General features: G+C 34.3%; 1 protein-coding gene across 5 annotated transcripts; it reads right to left on the bottom strand.

The window, feature by feature from the left end:
• Positions 1 to 1,773: 1,773 nt before the first annotated feature.
• LOC141720895 (uncharacterized) lies at positions 1,774 to 9,037 on the bottom strand. Of its 5 annotated transcripts, none has more exons than XR_012574584.1 (7): positions 8,978 to 9,037; positions 8,683 to 8,798; positions 8,328 to 8,409; positions 7,709 to 7,816; positions 7,354 to 7,399; positions 3,816 to 4,079; positions 1,774 to 2,427 (listed from the first exon to the last, which is right to left on the bottom strand). XR_012574584.1 is itself a non-coding variant. In XM_074523572.1 (6 exons), the coding sequence occupies exons 1-6, from the start codon at positions 9,020 to 9,022 to the stop codon at positions 3,877 to 3,879; spliced, it is 600 nt and encodes a 199-aa protein (XP_074379673.1). In that variant the 5' UTR covers positions 9,023 to 9,037; the 3' UTR covers positions 3,660 to 3,876. The 5 variants fall into 5 exon arrangements, 3 of the variants coding, with proteins under 3 accessions (XP_074379673.1, XP_074379674.1, XP_074379675.1); XR_012574585.1 differs by lacking the exon at positions 1,774 to 2,427 and adding an exon at positions 3,660 to 3,702; XM_074523572.1 differs by lacking the exon at positions 1,774 to 2,427 and having other exon boundaries at positions 3,660 to 4,079.
• Between the last annotated feature and the right edge of the window lie 12,112 nt (positions 9,038 to 21,149).

Here is a 21,149-nt window from a genome sequence, read left to right as displayed (position 1 = left end):
TCTTTAATTGTGTTACCTATAATTGATTGGCAAAATTGGATTTAGAACAATATTTAAAATTTGTTGAACCGGTTAGCTACTGTACTTCGATAGTATTAGTTATAAAATGATTTTGTCGCAAAAGCATCTTCAACGGTATTAGCTATAATTGGTTAGCTAAATTAGATTTAGAACAATATGTAAAATTTGTTGAATCGTAAGATATTGTACTACGATGGTATTGACTATATTGATTAGCTATATTTTTAAAAATAGTATGTTATTAAAATTTTATATTGTTATAAATAAAATATATTACTTTAATATGATAATAAATGATTAATTTTTTTTACAGATGTTTTACAGGTGCAACAAATATAACCAATATCAAGAGGTTACTATCTATATCTATACTATACTATTATAAGCAGAACACCCTCTATTTGATAGTTGCCCGGTACAGTTGTTTGGTAGTTGCTCGATACAGTTGTTTGGTACGACAAATAACAACCGTCAGATCTAAAGTAAGAAAGATGAGAATCATTGGATACAATAATAAAATATTATTATATTAATATTTAAACTGCTCTCATGGATTCAGGGTTCGAACTTCGTCAACAGCTTATTATATTTAAACTTTTATATTCTTTATTTAAATAATATATTATATTATATTATTTATTTTCAGTCAAGTCTCAAATTATTATAAAACATATATTGTTATAATTTATTATATTTTTCGATTTATTTTTCAACTATTGAAAATTATATTATAAAATATATTATTAAAAACTATCAAATGTTAAAAAGAATTCGTGCACGCACGAGTTATAGGCTAATATTTATAAATAAGGGGAATGTATATAATTTTTTTTACATGATCTCTATATTTTTTATAATATATATTAATGATTTTTAGGTAAGAATTGTTTGCTCTAAACCCTGTATAACAAACAAATTGAAATTTAGAGATACATCATTGTTGTCACATTATTTACTGATGATTCACGACATTCCTTATTTCTTTGACAAAAAGAGAAAGCAGAACTATCCCGTTTACAGTTTCAAAATTTGAGAAGAAACAAATCAAATTATTCCTACTTCCCTAAAATATCACCGAGTTGTTCCTCTCCGAAGTGAGAAGTGTGTGCGATAGATGGAATAGTTGTGCATTTAGGGTCACTAAAGCGACGCTTTCTTTCAGAGTATCCTTGGTGCTTCTCCAAAAGAACAGGGAAAATTTACATAATTCAAGGTGAAACAAAATCTAGTTCCTTGATGCATTAATCTAAAGAAGAAAGAGAGAAGTGTTCAACATAAACGGTCATGATGAGACACAGAGGTAGTTACCTAATTACCTTAGCTGTCCTTTTTTGGTGACAAGAAGACATGCCATATAAAACTTATAACATGATACTTCAATACTACTACTACATTGTATACTACTTTTACTATATAATGCACTTATGCGCATGTTTCAGATTATTACATAGAGCTACAAAGGTAAATTACATATCACTTATCCTATCCATTAGACTGGGTAATTTATGACAAGACTGTGACTCAGAGATAATATTACAATCTCAAAGAACCTTACAACATTAAGCATTACATCCAAGAGAAAGGTTGCCCCACTATGTTACTGTACTGAAAGAACTGTATGTGCAGTCTTCAAATTTAGTTTATAAACACACAAACCAGAACTTACACAAAAAAATCACAATAGGTTCTTTTTTAATTTATCAATGGTTAACAAGTGTACTAGATGACAAGGCGATATAAATGGTATGTAAAACATCATTCACTTTTTTTCTAGCAACGAGAAAATCCTATTCAAAGGACCCGAGACATAAGCTAGAGAAATGCTCACTAACTAGAGGCAGCTCCAGTTAACAATACAATGCTGGACTGAAAGCTAGAGAAATGGTCACAAATAAGAGGCAGCTCATATTAACAATACAATGCCGGACTGATTTCCCCCTATAAATCATAACAATGAATTCTTTCTATTTACACCAAAACGAATGGAACTAATGCTCAAGGCCTATGCGACCTTGTTGAACTTTAAAGTTTACAAGTGAAAGTAACTCGATAATTAAAACTACCAGCTACGTTCCAAGCGATAACAAGCTGCTCCCTTCTTTAGAATCTAAAAGGTAACTCTAGATTGTGCACATGACCTTGATGAAAACCCCCGGAAACTACAAAAAACTTTATAGGCATGCCATCTCCTTTTCCTAATGAATATCTTCTACCTTCTGAACTGTCAAGTATCCTGATTTGGAGTTCCACGTGAGTCCAACTTTTGTATTTGAATTTTCGGTTATGCTCAGTGACATTGTTTTTCTTTCAGTAATTGGCTTGTTTGTTCATTACTATGGTTTTCGCCTTTTTTAAGCAACTGTAACCATGGCCATTACTATGGTTTTCGCTACCAATTCATCCCTCCTATAAAGATGGCCGAGACACTATAATCTATGGTAAAATAAACTAAAATGAAGATATCATAAAGAATTAATGAGAAAACAACTACTAAATGTAAAAGATGAATGTTAAAATATATAAGATACAGATGTTGGGTTCTCTGTAGTTTGAATAGCCTGTAAGAGGGATGTACATGACATTTGTAAAAGATCAAGACATTCAGACTTATTCTTTAAGGGAGCTTCTGTCTGTTTGATAAAGAGGAATACAGAGAATAAGTACATTTGTACAAAAGTTAAAAATAAGCAGTGGAAAATAATATCTTTATTAGTAAAGTTGTCTCTCCCATAAAATAAAGAATCAACAGGACAGGTCAAGCTAGTATTATTGAAGATGTGTTATATTGGTCCAAGTTTCCTGACCTGACTGAAACATTATACTTTAATTATGGTTGGAGTCCGGAACAGATGGCCATCAAGGTGGGAATCATAGCCTAACATTGATGCTATTCGAATGGATTATCCCCACATTTAGGACCAAAAGTTGTCATCAATAAATTTACACGAGGACCAACAATCATCATCTATTTATTATACAATAAAGGTACTTCTCTTTTCGTTGTTCATGTTTCTGATTATTTTTATTCGCCATGGTTTGTTTCAACACTAAACCCTCGCTCCCAATTAATTATAGGAACGAAGGCAGACGAAAGTATAGGAAAGTATATTTAAATAAATAAAATGGAGTGAAATTTTTTCAGTTGTGCTCTTCAGTAATAACAATTAAAAGTAGATGGGACATAAACGTAACAAGGAGGACTACCGATAATATTCAGGGTTAGAAAAGTATCTTTTAAGATTTTCAATTACTTAACTCACTTTCATCCATTTTTAAGAATATAGGTCGAGGTAATTTTACCTTCTCTAACCTCGTTTTCTTTCCTAAAAAAACTCGGGAGCATTAATATGAATAAATAAATATCTAGTTTACTATTAGTTCTTCTGTTTTCCTCCATATTCTAGACTCAGGAGCATGATTTAAGTCCTATAGACTAGAAAAACACGACTACACAATTCACAAGAACTGGAATGCTTGCTCATGATGTACACATTACACATCAATTCATAATAAACGAAAGAAAAAAATGAATTTCTTTTTTGAACTATTTTGTATGTAACTATATACTATATCAAGTATCATGAATGAAAGCATCTAATATTGTAGTACGCTAGGGGCATTGCAACTTACCATGTAAATTTGCTGCAATTTAATCTTCTATTAACGGAAGTGAAAATGTATCTAGAAACATTTATGATAAAAAAACTACGTCACGGCGAGCATAGATATCAAGCATAGAACTATGAGTCTAGGCAATTAAGAACATGTAGTTTCCACTAAAATCGTACCCTTACCTAAACTTCAGCTACAAACACCGGACAGCTGTAGAAGCCTTTACAGCCAGTAATTCATAAACTAAAGATTGGTTAAACGTTTCTCTTCCTCTTCAAGTCTTTTTAACCATCTAAATCCAAGATCACATTTTGCTTTAGCAGCAATTTCAAATTGTTCTCTTGCCATCTCAAGTGGATTGTGTGTCTCTGCAATTTTCCTTGATGTTTTAGTAGATGAGTCCTTCTTTGCACTGATTTTGGTCAGACACTCTGGAACTTGAACACCTGCAGAAAGAGACATGCAGCATGATGTATACCAATTTCGACTAGGGTAAAAGACACTTGCAAGGAAGAAAGCTAAGGAAGAAAGCTGGGACAAAAATATATAATATTAACATACAAATTTTGAATTACATGCGAAAAGTAAGAAGTCACACTATCCATCTTAGCAGTTCATAGTAACATATAGATCTTATGTTATCAAGAACAACGAACTATTAAAGTTTGAAGATATAATATTTTAAAGTTTGAATTTTTTATATAATATATATTTACAATATCAGTTTAATGAGTATATAGTTGTAATTCTCCACAAATATAATTAACTTGTGTACTTTGATCTGACAAGAGTTAGACAATATCGAACAAAGCTAGTACAGATAAATACGTAAGAGTTTATTATTAACAAATATAATAACAAAATAATTATTATACCCTCAACGGTAAAATAAGTATATTTTACAAATTACATTTGCTTGATCAAATTTAGATTATACTTAAATTATAAAACTGCTAGAATAATGCAATAAATAAAAGAGTAAATTGTAGGAACCTGACTTGTATTATTTTAAATTGCACATTAGTGGCCGAGCTAAAAAGAGGCAAAGTAGGGGCTTCGCCAAATCAAGCTACTATCCGTTCACGGAAGTGAGGGAATTTTCGTCAATTTATATTGCAACATCTCTTTTATGTGTATATATATATGTCTTCTCCCAACCAAATTCATTTTAACTTAATTTCGAAATCAACCTCAAAAACTCTTTTTCAATAGAGCCAAAAGATGCGCCAACACTGTTAAACAATTTATATAACATCACCCAATGAGATTACAAGACTACCTTTAATAAAGTAACGGCGTTAGTTTTGTTTTAATGGAGTTGTGGCGGAGCCCCTACTTTGCCTAAAAATATTTAACCGGCCATGCAAATGGTCACTTTCATACCCGGCCACTAATATGCAATTTTAAAACAAGTTACCTTTGTGCAATGTTATCAAAAGCGCAGCTTAAGCAACAAGTGGAGCGAAACGCATTGGGCTTCGCTTATAAAAAGCAGTTACCTCTGTGCAGTGTTATCAAAAGCGCAGCTTAAGCAAAAAGTGGAGCGAAGCGCACATGTTGGGCTTCGCTTATAAAAAGCCCAGAGTAAATTCAAAAGCGCCGCTTAAGCGTGCTTTTTGATGAAGCGAGAAGCGCATAAAAGCTATGAAAAAGCAGGCTTTTGTTTAGATGTGTACTTTTTATTAGATCTGATATAACTTATACAGTTGGGCCCGTCTTTAACTTATTGGGCCTTTTTTAAAGCCCATTATAAAACAAAATATTAGATCATTGATCACTGATGAAAGTAATGAATGGCTAACCGGAAGGCTCAGAGGAGAATCTGAGAATGCCTACGTATTCGATGAAGAAGATGGCTTAACGTATAATTATGTTTATAATGCTTCTGGTGTTCGAGAGCCACTATATAGATCAAGGTCACAATCAAGAGCAAAAAATGCAAATAACAAGAATTCTGGATCATCTTTTAGGCCTCTAATTGACGAGATCGAGGATGAGGATGTTCAATATGAGAATGAATAAGAGGAGATTGAGTTTGTGCACAATAGGAGTCTCGATCTTAGTTCTGATGAAGAGTGGGAGTATTTGGGCAAGGAAGAAGACGTTGATGGACAAATTTAAAGTTTATCCCATGCTTATATCTCTTAGTAGTATGAAACATTGGTCTAGTTCAATGTTTTAAGGCTATAATTATTAATAATATGTCTAGTGTTTACACGTATCTTAAATTCTTAATATGAATCAATCAATCAACCGTACCCAATAAATACCGTCTAGGACAGTGTCTGGGGAGGGTATACCGTACACAGCCATACCGTTATTCCGAAGAATGAAGAGACTGTTAAATTTTTAATATGAATATATGTATATATATATATATAATTTTATATAGTGGGTTTTTTTTACAAAAGCCCGTGCTTTGCTTTGCACTTTTCGCTTAAACTATAGGAGACCCCTCGCACTTCGCTGCACTTTTTGCCTTTAATAACACTGCCTCCGTGCAATTTACTCTAAATAAAACAATTCTATTATTTTTCCCAAATTAAAAACTATTTTATCTTTCTTTTAACATTTCTAAAATTGTAATCAAGTATGAGGCCTTTGGGATGTTCCCAAATATAAACCCGTGCAAGCCCGACCAAAGCGGATAGTATTATATTCTTGTAAAGGTAAGACCTGCTTAGCAGGCTCAACATTACGAATGCATTGTAAACTTAAATCAAGTATACAAATGCATTGTAAACTTAAATCAAGTATGAGGCCTTTGGGATGTTCCCAAATATAAACCCGTGCAAGCCTGACCAAAGCGAATAGTATCATATTTTTGTAAAGTTAAGACCTGCTTAGCATGCTCAACATTACGAATGCATTGTAAACTTATTTAATATCATAAAAAGAATAATTAAAGTATTTTGTTATTCTTTCTCTTTTGTATGATTTACAAGGTTTGATATGTGCATTTTTTTTCCTCGGCAACTTAGTGTGATAGAGGTACAGAAGTAAAACACGGGGTTTTAATACGTACTTTTAAAAAAAACTGAGTCAAAAAGGTATATATGTCCTTAATTTTAAGGCATGCTATACATATCTCCTCTAGGTAGACCAATATTTATGTATACAGTAAGGGTAAATACATATTTCTCTACTAAAAAAGGAACCTAAAGAGAATCCATCTATACTATTATATTAAAGACGAAACATTAAAAGTTTGGTTGTTGGTCCTTGGTCATTCTATTATATTTAAATTAGGACACCTATATTATATACCATTTAATATTTAAAATAGGACACATATATTATATTCCTATATAATACGTACCTCTTTTGTCACTTCCAAAATAAATTTTAGTAATTCACATTATAATATAACAAAATAATTAATAAAACAAGAAAAAATTAAAAAAACAATACCAAATCATCCACATACTATTCAAGGCTTCCACCATCCTGTAGCCAAGCCACCTATAGGCTGTAGACTATAGTAGGAGGACTTTTTAAGATTTTAACTATTTAAATTTTGAATCCTTCAATAATATAATACATACAAAATAATACGTAAATATTTTAAGTTCATTAATTTCAATAATATATAATTATTGTTTTTAAAAATTTAGTTTTATAAATTATTAAAATAATAAAATTACAAATGTTATAATACGTCCGTGCATTGCACAGGTTATATGATAGTATGTGATAATGCTTAAAGGTATAAAAGCTGACCTCTAACAAGAAGAGATCCATAAGCTATAGCAGCCCCAACATGCCCCTGCATTATTACATAAATATTGAATTACACATGTAACAGTTTGTTAGATAAATATGCTTGAAATTTTTGAATTACACATGTAACAGTTTGTTAGATAAATATGCTTGAAATTTCATAAAATTTCAAGCATACAACTTAGGTAGCTTATGATTAAAACTATTACCAATTTAAATGAATGAATGCAAAGGTCAAAGTTTATGAAACTCGATAGTGACTCTTAACTTTAGCAGGCCATTTCAGCAAACAGGTTTAATCTTTATTTGAGACCATGTCCAGCACAAATCTGACAAAAAGAATGAATTCTGGTACCTTTTGTGATGCTCTGTGAAAACACCCAATTGCTGACGAAATATCTTTTTTCACACAATCCCCTGTCAAATATACAGCTCCCAGCATATAAAGTGCAGCTGGGTGTAACTACAATATTAGAAAGTCTTATTAGGATTACATCCCTCGAGACTCAAATCTAAAGTTGGTAAATTGTTGGTTGAACAAATCTGGTCAACTGCCATCTCTAGATAATGAAAGGCTTGCTGATCATCTTGAACATAGTCATTCTATTTTTTAACCACCAAGAGGTGACTAGAGTTAGACAAGCTTTAGTGAGAGCCTGAGACGGGGAGAGCTAAATCTAAAGAAGAATATTTTATAATATTGTGGAACAGAAGAAAAACCATAAATGTAAACATCAACTAAATGGCAACATACTTTGTTACTGGACAGCAAGAAGAAAAACAAAAAAAAAACTACAGGGAGAGCATTAAGCCATCTACTATTATAGCTGTCAGAATGTTTCATAAGAAAGATGACACTTGACGTGCCACCAAATATCATAAGAAGAATTTACTAAGATGCCGGTAAATTTCTGATCACCAATCACTTTCACTATATTTTCCCCTGAAAAAAGAAAAGACTTAGGAAATCTGACCTCCACTCTTAAGCGGTAAGCCAATTCATACTGTGCATCTGCGTCACCCATGTCCGCGGCTTCTACTAAAAGAGCAGCCCCTCTGAAATGACAAGACAGATAAGTAGTATTATTCTTGTGCCCAACCAACATATGAAAATAAAGGGTGTTATGGACACTGTGTGAGCCATACGAATAAGAAAATAATTAATATTTAAGAAACTTCTAGCCATTCTCTACCTACTTCATATAATCTAGATCGAGATGCGGCATAACCAAGAACTTTTGAGATCTAATGATTTTCCAAACTGCATAACATTTATATGGAACATATACAATTAGATAGTATATGATGAAAGAAAAAAAGGATCCGTACACTGCTTTGCAAGCCCCTGGGACATGGTACTTTAAATGCAGCTTGGAAAGCCAAAATCTCACATGCGTATTAGAGTTGTCAGTCTCCAGAGCTAATTCAAAGTTTTCCTTTACTGCCTAACATATAACTCAACCATAAAACAACTATAAGCAACAGATGTCAAACAAATTTTCATATTTATTTATTAAAGAACTAAAAGGAAATGGAGGAAGAAAAAAAATAAAACTTAAATCTACTAGATCCCAGGGATGAAGTAAAACAAATTTAAAAGATGTTGAAATAAAATAGTCTTTACAAACATAAATTGTGAGAGAGCCGAGCCTCTATTATCATTTCCCATTAGCAAAAAAAAAGAACTTCATTTCTAAATGGCTCCGGGTGCTGTTATTAACAACAATTAACAAATTGATGACCCGTTTGGGAAACTAGATTTCATTTGAAATTCTGGATTTTATCAAATAAGTTGTTTGAGAATTTGGATTTGGATTTCATTTTAAATCCAGGACATTCAAATATTAGTATAAACATGAGAATTTGAAATGACAACTCAAATCCTGTCATTTAAAATCTCTCGTTTGAAATGAAATGCAGGTTTTCAAACACCCTAGGAGGGAATTTAATAAATTTCAGAAAGTTGATAAACTTGCTAAAAAATTCTAAATGTACCATATGCGGGGAACAAAACAACATAAACAACAGAGAACCAAAAATAAAGAATTGGTTGATAACATTTACCTAAGCAGAGGAATGAGACGCTTATCATTTAGTTGGCAATAATCAATAACTCTATCAACTTCTTTCAAGCCACTCCACCCTTTGGAAATGACCTCCATTGCCTTCTTATTTCTAGTATGCATCCCTCTCTGCGACAAAACCACGAAATTTAATAATTTAATGTACCTAACTAGATATATATAGCCAATTAGTCGAATATTAAAAAAAAATTACCTGGCAATTAAGTGGAGCAAGATGAATGGTGTGTTTAGCAGTAGCTTTGAATAACAACGACCGCAGCATCTTTTCGTATATATTCATAATATTCAAATCAAGCACAGCAATCTTTCAGAGTCTGCTAAAGAAATGAGTAATGACATTGTTTAGATTGTAGAAGAAGCTTTATTTCTTTTAACTAATTTATGTATATGCTATTTTAAATAGAACAAATAGGGATCAATGATCACCAATGATTGGGTAAATAATTGCGTACACAATTTTGTATAATAATATTAGGTGAATTTTAATTGGAATGGCCTTGTATTTGAAATCAACAAGTCACTAAAAACATTATATATTATTTGTCATTTTATAAATATTGTGTACACCTAGAATCTTATAAAGTAAAATCCCGGATGTCTGACGTGGCGCTTCCCCCATATGTTTAAACTATTTTTCCACAATTCTAACGCCCTCGTCCATTTCTGTATTTTTCCCCTCATCATCTCTTCGTAACTGAATTGATGCAAAAGAAAATCAATAGACAATCTTTAATCCATGACAATTATTACTATCAAGAAAATCAATAGTCTATCCTTTTAATTCAATTTTAGACTCTCTGTCATTTGGTCCGATCAAGATCACTTGTGCATAAGGAGGGTCGAGCACCTCCTTTCCCCATCATTAGGTTTTTGGGAAGTTGTTGGCCTCCAGAATGCGTTGATTTAAATAGCAAAAATGTATGGGCTTTGGTACGCACATCAGAGACATGGTTAGTGTTCATCAGTGTGCTACCATTGCATTGTGTGTTGCTTGAAAAAACTAAATTTACAATATCTCTACTGTCTATTTCCAGTTTTACTGAATATCCAAGTTATATGCAGGGCTTCCTAGATCTTTAAAAACATTAATTGGATCTCTCATTAGTTTGTATGTATGTACTCTTTGATGCAGGCTCCGTGAATATCATTAATTGTCTATGTTAATTACATTCCTCAAACAAGACCGATATTACGATTGGAGTGTCGTTTGAAAAATATGAATTTCATATTATAAGGGTTTTTATTGGAATTTGATAAGTTTCAAAAATATGAATCTAATTTTTGAAGGGTTTTTGTTAGAACTTGATAATAATGTATAATTAAACGTTTGTTGCTTTATAACAATTATGACTATATATAGTTTTGGTTATGTCTTATATCTACTTTTATGTTGTTAGGACTCATCATTACTTTGAATTATCCTTGATGACACATCTTCATTCATAATAGAGAAAGAGCACCTCCAATCATCAATTTTGCTAGGGGATCCGAGGTCAATGGTAGCATAAAATATGCAGTTGAGAATGTCTGTCATTGTGTTGTCTCTTGTGTTGGCTTTTAGCTCTGCCCGCACGAGGCACGGTTAAAATTGTAAGGCTCCAGCTCCACCATGTTTTATTTTATTGCATTTACATTTGTTTGATATCACTCTATATTAGTTCTTAGATCATATTCTAGGAGTGTTAAAGTATATCGATTTGGGGCTCTCACCGTTTCCTAATTTGTGTTGGTGCCCTAATTCGACAAAATGCAAGTGGCTCCAATTTGATTTTTTATACATCCATTAGTTATGTTGTTGTGTTAGTCAAATATACCTGGCTACATTATCATTTCTCATATGCAAGGTTTATGAATTGAAACCAAATTAGCTTTATCTTCCTGATTTTAAAATTTTTGGATTAGATTTTATTCAATTTTTTGATACATGTATGAAGATTCAAAGCTACTTTTCTATTTATAGCAACCCTACAAACATAATTTTTAGAATATAATTTTTTATGCTTTATAAATTGAAGAACCTGAATTTTTGTTCATTGGTCATGGCATAGGTCGGAGAGTAATCACCACCCCGAAAGAGGAAGATTTTTTTGAAATTTATCTCACTTCACTTGGATTTATATGGACTATGGGGGGAATTGAATTATCTACTAATACATTCATAATCAAATGGGCCTGCAATTAGTGTTTCTGAGCAGCAATAAGTCTGCCAGTTACAGTCATCGGTCCTAACCTACGCCGGACAATTGGGCTAATAGCTTGTAAACTTTTGTATTATTATTTTTACCTTCAAGTGTTTAACAAGTGTAAAAGTACTGATTACATTAGACTAGACCGCAGACTACTAATTGCTTGCAATCTTACATGCTTTCTTCTAAAGATGGTCTTATACATGTACATAAATCCGTGTTAATAATTATAATATATATTAATTTATACTTAATCAACTTTAACTGAATTTAGATAGTATTAAATCGAACTATTTTTTTCTTTTTTTAAAAATTTTAAACTTCATAAAATGATTGCGGTGAATGAAATATTGTGCTCAACTTTCACTATAAAAAGTCTTAGGAAAGAATTCGGGTTCCTGGTGATTTTTTTGTTTTAAGTTATTGTTAAGGTTGCAGATAACATTTACAGGTTGTATGCTCATGGATGTTTTCATTATCGAACAAAGGTCAGCCAAGCGTTCCTATGAATTTCTTCTCACATACCAAAAACGCTCATTTCAAATTTTTATTTTGTTTCAGAGAAGCATTTTTGGTGCCTCCTTGGCCATCAGTTCATTGCGGCATTATCCGGTCCAGTTCAAGATCTCAATGTTTTTTGAGACAAAAGGTATACATGACCAAAATTTCAAACTCTATAAATTTTAGTTAGACCAAACCACTCATCAGGCACTTTAATTGCTTATGTTTGAAAATTTGAAAGTGTAGGAGAGAGGAATATAACACTACTCCAATGTTGTTAGAGGGACTTTGTACTCCAACTTGATAAATGGGAATTATATGATATTAACATAGAAAGAAGTTGTTTAAATTTGATATGATAAAGTGCCTAAAGCTTGATTGCGAAGTTATGCTTTAGTTAACTCATATTACTATCTCTATCATATAAATTAGAAAAATTACGAGACAGTGATCTAATCACCTAAAAGAGTGAGAATCATGGATCGTAAATAACAAATTATAAACTGATTCAGTTTTAAATATTATTTCACAAATGGGCTAATATTCTACATATGAACTTTTCTCAAAATGCTTTGTTTATCTTTTCATCAGTTTGTTCAATTATCAAATTCTCTCTTCGTATTTGGACTTTTTAATATATAATCACTTGCTTGGGAGCTATTTATAATTATATGTTTGATCTATCTAGCATGCTTGAAATATGCACAAATTATTTCCCTGCATACATTAGTTAATACTAAGTTTTTAATTAGTCTTTATGCCTCCTAAAACTAAACATGTGTATTCCCTAAAATTCATGCTCAACTTTTAATTATATATTTGTATTTGGTGTTTATATATACAATCACTTGCTTGGGAACTGTGTGTAATTTTATGTTTCTTATAAGATGCATAAGATATTTCGATTATCTTTAATTATTATTTTTGTCGGAGGCTATAAAATTTTCTTCATCAATGGTGAAGACTTTAGCACAAATGGATCTCATGTGTCAAAGGTTGCACAAGTCTTACGTGAATGATCGGTTGTTCTTGAACTTGGTGTATGGTATATTTTATGTTTCTTCAAATGACCATCATATCTGAAACTAATCTTGCACGAGTGATTTGAAGGCTGTGTAGTTAGATGTCGCTTTGGTTTAAGATTGTTGTGAAATGACCTCAGTTTTCACCTCTAATAACTTTATTTCATATTCACACCAAGTTGTGAAGAATAATGATAAGTTGATTATCTTTGCTTTATAGGAGTGTATAAATTTTAAGTATACATCATCTAAGCACTGGAAAGTTGGTTTCATTTATCAGTAGTTACTGAAAATATATTTTTCTGCTTTACTTAGTTATTTAATACCTCGAGGTCTAAACACTGTAAAAAATTTATTTGGCGTTTCATATCTTTTGGTTATTATGGAAGGCTATACATGTATTTGTTTGATCGATCCGTGTGTTCGTGTGTCTTTGCATTCTGGAACAAGGTTTGGCTAAGCCTTCCTATTAATTTCTTCTCACGTAAAAAACACGCATTTCAAGGCTTAATTTTGTTGCAGTAAAACATTTTAAATGCTACTTGGTTATTAGATCGTTGCAGGCATTGTCCGTTTAAGTGCCAGAACACAAGGTATTTGAGACAGCGGCTTTAATTTTCCCAGCCATAGTTTATGTAAGATGGTTTGAGAGTATTCATGACTTGCCTCAACAGAATCACCGGAAGTCAAATGTAAGGACTCAGATGACAGGAAAGAAAAGAATATTGCCCATGTGAAACATAATATATATTTACCAACACGCACATATATATACACATACAGGAACCTTTGATAAATTTAATATTGTATATTCGTTAAATTATTAAAGCTACATTTATATTGTCTAAGTTTAGGTATGCTCCTTCGGTTGTACAATACTAGGTTTGTGCTATTTTTATCTTTAACTCTTATTTAAGTTACTGTGTTCTCATACTTATGTCATTGCTTAGTGAGAGAACATCATTATATGTTAAAAAAATCTAAAGGCATGGAATACCTAACTTGAAGGTCAAAAAATTCATGTGTTGGTTATAGGCCCAACAAGGCCCATCGAACAAAGGCCCAGTAAGCGGTTAAGCTACTGGGCCGAAGGACCTCCAGGCCCGCATAACGAAGGCCCGCGGAAGTCCAGGCCGAGGCTCACTACTCGCAGACCGTTGGACAGAACAAGGGACATAATGCCCCCTTTTCACTCCCTCCTTAATGATTGGTAATGGCTGGATATTCCAAGGTGGAATTGGGTATAAAAACCCTTGTAAAGTAAGACAAAAGATACAGACACATTCTCGTAAAACACTCTGCTTTTCTTGTATTATTGCCCTACCTTTTGAGCCAGATTCTGATTCTCACACCGGAGGTGAATTGAGGGTACAAACCCTCGCATTCTCTTCACTTTCAGGTACGGCCGAAGTCACCTTCAAGGCAGCCGAAGCCTATTCAAACTACCGAAAGGATCTGGGCGTAACATTGGCGCCGTCTGTGGGGATATACGAGAATTACAAGCTGAGAGCGAGACTATGACAGAAACAATTCATGAACATTCACCGCCGCCTGGTTTCACCGACAAAGGACAACCATCCTCCCTAATCGACGAGGACGGGGTTATTACACTAACCCCTGAAGAAGAGGCCTTACTCCTAAAGATCCGGGCGGAAAAGGTCGCGGAGAAGGGTAAGACCAAAGTTGATCAGATTGACAAAGAAGCGGAAGCGCGAGCCAAGAAAAGAGAAGCTGATGCGCTCCGGCTGAAAGCCCTGCAACTGCAGAGGGAGGAAATTGAACTGCAAGAGTGAACCTTGAGGGAGGCAATACGGGCTGACGAGACCGGCAGAGCGCATAAAGATAGAAGGGAACGTAGGGCGTATGACGAAGAAGATGAGTCTGACTCTGATTCGCATCCCCGAAGGAAAAGGACCAAACAACCATTTTCTTCTGATTCAGATGAGGAGTCCAATGGATCCCGCCTCAGGCTCAATCGCTTAGAGAAGGCCCTGTTCGGTGATATGAGGCCCGATCGAGAACCTGTTGTGACACAAGAGATTGAGCTATACCGACCCCCTCCGGGCGAAGAGAGACAATTCCCTAAGATGAGCGAGTTCAACGGGAAAGGAGACCCCGAGGACCACTGTGAAAAGTATGAACTCCTGATGGTTGGGATGGGCCACAATGATATTATGTTGTGCAAAATGTTCAAAACTTATCTCAAAGGGTCTGCTTCGATGTGGTACAAGTCCCTAAAACCTCGGTCCATCGGGTCCTACGAGCAGTTGAAGAGGAAGTTCTTGAAGTATTACTCGCACCTATGCCGAAAGGCGAAGGATACTGAAGCCCTGGTCCACTGCCGACAGAAGGCGAATGAAGAGCTGGGGGATTATCTCGCTCGATTCAAGGAAGAAGCGGGGATGGTCACTAACCTGGACAAGATTAAAGTAATGGGTTTCTTAACGGCGGGGCTAGACCCCTATAAAGGTAAAAAGCTTCACTCATCTCTTTACGATTTTCTCCCAAAATCCTTGAATGATATATATGTAAGAGGCGAGAATATTCACCGAAAGATGGAAAGTATTGGGGGGTATAAAGAGTCAAGGAGGGATGACCGATTAAAGCGAGCCGTATGAGGGCTCAAGATCAGGATCTGATCGGAGGGATAGCAAGAAAGAAGGAAGGAAAGAAGTAGATCGTGGGGCCGAACGGCGTCGAGATAGAGATTCGACCATGTTCACTCCTTTAAACGCGCCGATCTCCAAGATTCTCCATGAAATAAAGGGCAAGCCAGGGTTCGTTCACCCCACCAAGATGAAGGTACCGAGCCACAAGAAAAACCCCGATAAGTACTGCGACTATCACAGGGACAAGGGGCATAATACCGATGAGTGCTATCATCTCAAAAAGCTCATTGAGCGCATGATCAAAGACGGTGAGCTTAATCAGTTCGTCCGAGATCTGAGAGATAGGTTGGGCCCGAAGGAGAACCCAGAGGAGGAAATAGAGGCCGATGAGCCAGAGCGAAGGGACGTGATAAAGGGCGAAGTAAAAACTATATCTGGGGGAGCATCCTGGATAAGGATAGTAAGACAGCAAAAAAGAAGTATGCCCGGCAGGTGTACAACCTGTATCAGTTCGGACAAGCCAAGCCCCATATGCCCATGACCTTCAGCACCGAAGACTACGATGATGTCATTCACCCGCACGAGGATCCTCTAATCATCAATCCTATCATCGGGCAGCATAAAATATGGAAAGTAATGGTGGATACAGGCAGTTCGGCCAACATACTGTTCTACAAAACCTACTACAAAATGAACTTGGCTGGAGAGCAAATAGATCCCTGCAACGAGGCTCCCTGTAACACCCCCAGATCCGGGGTCGGGGATCCGGGTCGTCACGAGTTCCATTTCCCTTAATAACACCCAATCTTAATAATTACTCAACTACTCTGTACTGTGACCCCATAATAAACACACACCACACGTTATAGTCTCAGAGATGAACATCCAAAAATAACCACAAGTCATTTTATTCCACAATTATCTGCCAATACACCTTAAAAGGTTTTCTGAATAAATTTACATTTCTTTGCCATTATTACAATTCATAAATATAAATAAATCTGGTCCATCAAAAGTTGAAAGCCTAGCCTATTGGTAGTTCCTACCTCAGCTACGGCGGCATCAATGCTTCTAGAAAACTGCGGAACGTCTCCTAATCGCTTGTGAATCGGGAGCTTGGTTCTGTTCATCTTTTCTATCTGTTGTTGTGTGATGAAAGAAGAAAGCAAGGGTGAGCAGCAAGCCCACCAAAATAATATGTATAATGATTAATAGTATATGAGCCTACTCATAATACTCATGAAAGTCTTGGTCAAAAGAAATGAACCAAGTTTGATATCTTAATGCGATGAAGTCGCAAAATATTCAGTATATATACATATATACTTTTCAAAATATTGGAAGTCCTCTTCCATGCATAATATACACAAAGTCCCAGTGTATAACTGTATAAAAAAAATATCGTTGCAAGGTGATCTCATATATCTAACCTTGTCTCAACGTTTTTCTGAAAATCTTTGTCATTCATAAGACAATTATTAATTAGATATAAGTTTAAAAGATGAAGTTACAAGATACCCCAAAATACTTATATCTTTCCCAAATACTACTTGAACTACCCCCGTTCAAGTTATAATCAGTTTCAAAGGTTCATCACATAGATGAGACTACAAGACAAGATTTGAATAGATTCAATCTTTGAATATCATTATAAATAATGAAGTTACGAGATACTTCATTAAGACCCGATATATAAATATATTCATATATATCTCCCATACATTTCCTGAAAACCTCTGTCATGTAAAGTATGAACAGAGTTGCAATATCCAATGAATTTGGAAGGAAAAGAATTTTGGCATAAACCAGATATCTTGCTGATCAGGCAAAGATACCAATAAGTAACATTTTCTACTAGTAGATGGATGAATCCCCCACCGGTCATCACCCTGGCCCCATAAGGACCTTGTGCTGGACCGCCACCCGGCCTCTTACGCGTTGATGGACTGCCACCCAGCCACTTACACATTGATAGACCGTACCCCGGCCTGTCGCTTATGCCAACTCAATTAGATGGGCTTACTTCCCGAACATTGGGCAAGTAATCAATTCATTCATCAAAACAGCAACCTTGTTGTGAATATAAAATACACCACAGAGCCGGATCCCTTAGATTTTTGAGCGAGTATTCAAGTCCCCTTAAAATGGAAGATCTTGAATTTGGAAACAAGTTTTGGGATCCTCTCTACCTTTTAAATTCATTTTGAAGACTCGAAAACATTTTTAAGAATGTTTGGAGTAATGCTGATTTAATAAAATAAATCAGTCCCAATATGAAAGAAATATCTGAATATTATTATTTAAATACTATTCCCATAAAGAATAATTGAGGTAGAAGTTGGAAAACTTATACTTGAATGAATAGCAATTAATCAAAGATATACTTATACGAAAGTAATATCTTTATTTGAATAATCAAAAATAAGTTTGATTATCGACACCTTATTCTTTAATACAATAAAGAATATTATAAGTAATAAGCGGAGTCATAATACCTCGAATGAATATTATAAATAATATTCATTAAATAAAATAAAGGAGTCATACATCCTCAAATGAATATCCAATTAATAATCATTAAATAATATAAACTGAGTCATAAGCCCTCGAATGAATATTCAAATCATATTGAAATAATAAAATAAACTGAGTCATAACCCTCGAATGAATATTCAAATCATATTGAAATAATAAAATAAACTGAGTCATAACCCTCGAATGAATATTCAAATCATATTCAAATAATAAAATAAACTGAGTCATAACCCTCGAATGAATATTCAAAATAGTATTCAATTAATAAAATAAAAGTTATCGAATAAACCTTATTCGATTAATAGTTTTGAAAACTATAACCATATATATATAAAAATATATATATTATACTCGGGAACATCGACTCCCGGTTTAGAAATATGTTCACCTTTTATCCCCTATACTAAGGGTATACGCAACTACTTGCTTATCTCTAGCATAGGTATTATCAACTGAACCAACAGATATATATGGCAAGAATACGAAACAGGCATGCATATATATACTATATCAGCATGCTTCAATATATCGCAACATTTGCTAATAACAATCATGCACTATCACAAGATAATGCATATACATATATTTACATCACAACAACAGTATATCGGGTAGAAAACTTGCCTGAGCGACTTGGGGTGATAAAAGGCTCGGAACGAGTCTGGTAACCTATAAACAACAAGTAAGTTGGAATTAAACCAAAATCACTTGTAAATCTATACTTTAACTAACTTAGATTCTAACGCTTGTTTTGCGCTCACTGATTCACTTAAATCACTCGGGTACCCTCGGCTCCACCATTTTTAATAATTTAACCTTTATGAGTTTTAAAGCGATTCCTTCGCGAGTGTCTTACCAACTGCCTAACACACTTACCATAAATGTTTCATACATTAATTAACCCTTTTTGGTCCTTAACCTATGTTTCAAAGTAAGGCGAGGGGAAAAGTTTCGTTCGCGAAACGCCGTTACTTGAAACGGTCGTTTCTCCTAAACCGTGCATCGGAATCGAACGAACTACATATCAAAACGAAGCTCGTAACATGAGCTATCTAAACATGGCAGTGGTCATAATCTAGCAGGGGGTTCTCGGGTCCTAATGTTATGCACAAAAACAGTCTAAAGAAAATCGGACGTTACGACGGCTATGTTTACGCGATTTCCAATATTTTAAACCATTCAAAACCATCCCAAATCAACCTCAAATCCAACATACAACCAACATCCATCCTTATCACATCATAACAACCCCATCCAATTCAATTTAATCATTCATACTTATGCTTAAACTTAACTTTAATCATACTTAAGTTCTTTTAATCAAAACCACAACATTTACCATTCCATTTCACTACCATTTCAAATCCCAAACTCTAATCACAACAACAAGCTACAATATCATCCTACTAATCAAAATCATCTTATAATATATAGGAATCTAGGGTTTGGAGATGGTATACCTTCCTTGAAGTGGTGGGAGGAGCTAGGAAGCCTTAAGAAGCTTTGAGAAGTCTTAAGAATGCTTGGATCTTCAAGAAAAACAAGAAAAACTTCAAGTTAAAAACTTGAAAACACTATTCATAGTCTTCTTCTTTGATTAAATGAAGAAGATTGAGAAGGAATTAATGGCTTAAACTCATGATATAGCCCTAACTAAGCATGAAGATGATTAGGGAATTTACTCACCAATTTAGGAAGCTTGGATCTTGAATTTTTGAAATTTCTTGCCTAATGAATAGTGAAAAGCCGAGAGCAAGGATGAACAAGGCCTTGGTTCTTTTTGATTTTTGATGAAGAATGAATTTACTTGGCTTGGTTGCTTTGCTTTTGTGTTTGATTTAGTCAATTACCTTCTTGCCCTTGAATTTGTGTGGTTACAAAGCCACCACACCTCCTTCCTTCCCATGTCATGCTTGTGTCATCCTCATGATGTCATCCTCCCTTCCTTGTCCTCTTTCTATTGGTTGGATGACATCATTCCCACTAATCCCTTTGATTAACTTCCTAATCGTTTGCCTAATGATCGCTGATCTGTTATACGGTTCGCTTAACTTTCGTTTTCGTTTATCGTTTGAGGGATCATACCCGGGATCTTATTACTTAGGTTCCCTTAACCTTTATCAATATATTGTATTCCTTTTATGATCCTCTCTTATAATCCTTTAATTTAAATCCTTTTTATCCTGTTACCTTATACTCAATTCTTTCCGTATCTAGTGGATTTCCGGGAAAAATCAAAGTGTTCGGATTTGGATTCTGACGATCTTTACATACACTTATATCCCATATAAAGTACTAATAAAATCTCAGAATATCCATATCAGAACCCCTACATAGTGTGGCATGAAAAGTTTTCTCATTCAGCAAAAACACTATTCATAAGGGTTTCAAAAATTTCCAAAAATTGGGGTTATTACAGTCTCCCCTCCTTAAAAGGATTCCGTCCCGGAATCAAATAGAAAACAAATGGGGATACTTTCTTAGCATTACACTTTCTAACTCTCGAGTAAATTTTTCCCATATTGTGGTCCTACCACCAAACTCCGCCTAGTTTGATAACCCTTCTCCTAAGCACTTGTTCCTTTTCACTCTATAACCCTTCCCGGTTGCTCCATATAGGTTACGTCGGGTTGCATGTCTATGCGCTCCTATGCCCCTATTTATCTGGCATCCGAATTACCCTTTCTTAACATTGATACGTGAAACGCGTTATGACTCGCTACATGTTTTGGGGTAAGGCTAGCTCATATGCTAACTTCCCAATACTCCTTAATATATCCAAGGGTCCAACAATTGGTGGACTTAGCTTTCCTTTCTTTCCGAATCTCATTAATTCTTTTCAAGGGAATACTTTTAACA

The sequence above is a fragment of the Apium graveolens genome, chromosome 4 (genome assembly GCF_009905375.1).
Source record: "Apium graveolens cultivar Ventura chromosome 4, ASM990537v1, whole genome shotgun sequence".
NCBI lineage: Eukaryota > Viridiplantae > Streptophyta > Magnoliopsida > Apiales > Apiaceae > Apium > Apium graveolens.
The sequence above is the reverse complement of the archived record's forward strand: the minus strand, read 5'-3'. Positions and strand labels throughout refer to the sequence as shown.

Excerpts from the sequence above, each read along its gene's own strand:
- LOC141720895 (XM_074523572.1), bottom strand. The coding sequence starts at position 9,022 with ATGGGAAATGATAATAGAGGCTCGGCTCTCTCACAATTTATGTTT. Across the intron at positions 7,400-7,708 it reads TTCACAGAGCATCACAAAAG|GGGCATGTTGGGGCTGCTAT; the intron begins GTACCAGAATTC and ends GTAATAATGCAG. Across the intron at positions 4,080-7,353 it reads TGGATCTCTTCTTGTTAGAG|GTGTTCAAGTTCCAGAGTGT; the intron begins GTCAGCTTTTAT and ends CTCTTTCTGCAG.